This window comes from Elephas maximus, chromosome 2 (assembly GCF_024166365.1).
Source record: "Elephas maximus indicus isolate mEleMax1 chromosome 2, mEleMax1 primary haplotype, whole genome shotgun sequence".
Lineage (NCBI taxonomy): Eukaryota > Metazoa > Chordata > Mammalia > Proboscidea > Elephantidae > Elephas > Elephas maximus.
The window spans coordinates 211,662,241-211,664,404 of NC_064820.1; the positions used below are offsets into that span (position 1 = coordinate 211,662,241).

The window sequence follows — 2,164 nt, forward strand, 5'->3', positions numbered from 1 at the left end:
TTACTACCAATTGAAAAAAATAGTAGAATGAAGAGGTTGGGAACACTGACCCTGGAGATTAATTGCTGTGATTTGAATGTCAGCTCAGACTTGTGCATTTTGAGTGACCTTGGACAATTTAATTCATCTTGTTTATGCCTCAATTTCTATCTAAAATGGGAATAATAGGAACAGGTCTTACCTCATAGTGCCAATGTGAATATTAGATGAGTTAAGCTATGCGCAGTGCAGAGAACAGCGTGTGACATGGAGAAGGTGCTGCACAAGAGCTGTGGTGTTATTGTGACTATTGCTGTGCCTTGTGCAGCTATGCAAAACAAATATCCTTATGCTGTCCAGAACAATTCAGAATTAATTTTAAAATCATAACCCTTATTCTTTCCATGCTCTAAATAGGTAAGTCCACATTTTAAAGTGGCTTACCACAAAAGTTATTGAGCAGAGAGCTATGTGGGGCTACCAAGACATGTAACCAGTGATAATTCCAAACTTTTGTATTAAAAAAAAAAACAGTAATTTAGATAAAAGGCAAATTCTTGATATCATTCCACAAGTTCTAATTTAGTAGATGTGTCTTGGAACTTAAGACTCCATGTTTTAATCAAGCACTCTAGATGATTTGATGAAAAAGTTCTTAGCTTCACACTTCAAAAAATACTGCATAGTAGATATATAGTGCTGGTCAGAAACTCTTTGAAGTTATTTAACTTTAAAAGACCTCGAAATATCCCTTTCTGAATACTTCCATCTTATAAAACCTATTCACCACCATCCCATTTGCTTCAGCAGTGTAGAAGATATACAGTGGAGTCCTAATTTAATTAAGCTGAAAATGATTTCAACAACATTGTGCTAGTAAAATGTTTTGTTGATTTCTTTATCTCATTTTAATTGGCGCTTTTTTTTTTTCTTCAACAATCAGGACACAGATTTCCCTGCCAAATGGACAATCTCACAAAAGTAACAGAATTCCTGCTCACAGGATTTTCTGATATATGGGAGCTCCAGATATTGTATGCTGGGCTTTTTCTGTTGATTTACCTGGTAACACTATTGGGGAATCTTCTCTTTATGATGGTCATTACTCTCGATCAGTGTCTTCACACACCCATGTACTTCTTCTTGAAGAACCTCTCCTTTTTGGATTTGTGCTACATCTCAGTCACCGTGCCTAAGTCCATCCACAGCTCACTGGTGCACAACAACTCCATCTCTTCTCTTGGCTGTGTGGCCCAAGTCTATTTTTTCTTTGCTTTTGCATCTGCTGAGCTAGCCTTTCTCACCGTCATGTCCTATGACCGCTACGTTGCCATTTGCCAACCCCTCCAATATGGAGCCATGATGACATCAGGAAAATGCCACCAGATGGCAGCCATAGCCTGGCTAATTTGTTTTTCTTATGCTGCAGTCCACACTGGCAACATGTTTTGGGAGCCCATTTCAAGATCCAACAGAATCCACCAATTTTTCTGTGACATCCCTCATGTGCTGGCCCTCGTTTCCTGTGAGATTTTCTCTGTTGAGTTTGTGACTCTGGCACTGAGCTCATGCTTGGTCATGGGATGCTTTGTTCTTATGATCATCTCGTATTACCAGATCTTCTCAACAGTGTTCAGGATCCCTTCAGTAGAGAGTCGAGCAAAAGCCTTCTCCACCTGCTCCCCACAGCTAATTGTCACCGTGCTCTTCCTCACCACAGGGCTCTTTGCTGCCTTGGGACCAAGTGACAAAACTTCATCTATTCAAGATTTGGTGATTGCTACAGCATATACTGTTTTGCCCCCCTTCCTGAATCCTATCATATATAGTCTTAGAAATAAGAAGATCAAAGCATCTATGTGGAGACTATTTGGAAAGATATATCCTCTGCAAAAGTAGAAACGTCTTCTGGGCTTTACCAGTACAAGATCTGTATCAACAGTTCTTCTACATACAAAGAGTTGTTTTGAAATTCTCTACCTTTTTGAATCTCCAAAACCAATTAGATAATTATCTATTCATACTATGATAGACCACATTCATAAATTTGGGCCAGTAAGCTATTTTTAAAGATGCTGATGAAATTTTCCTCTTCTTTTTAATGATAATTACTTTATTTGCTTTTTCTGAACTTCTATTAGGCACATGTTTAAATTTGTATTTTCATAGAAAATAATCCATTTTT

The 2,164-nt window shown here is 38.0% G+C and overlaps 1 protein-coding gene across 1 annotated transcript; it reads left to right on the forward strand.

Moving 5' to 3' along the window:
- Nucleotides 1-942: 942 nt before the first annotated feature.
- Nucleotides 943-1,878, forward strand: LOC126070472 (olfactory receptor 14I1-like). The gene has a single exon (XM_049874671.1). It carries the CDS (start codon nucleotides 943-945, stop codon nucleotides 1,876-1,878), a length of 936 nt encoding a protein of 311 aa, XP_049730628.1.
- The last annotated feature ends 286 nt before the right edge of the window (nucleotides 1,879-2,164 follow it).

What these genes read in the sequence shown, in the direction of transcription:
- LOC126070472 (XM_049874671.1), top strand. Translation starts at nt 943, where the DNA reads ATGGACAATCTCACAAAAGTAACAGAATTCCTGCTCACAGGATTTTCT.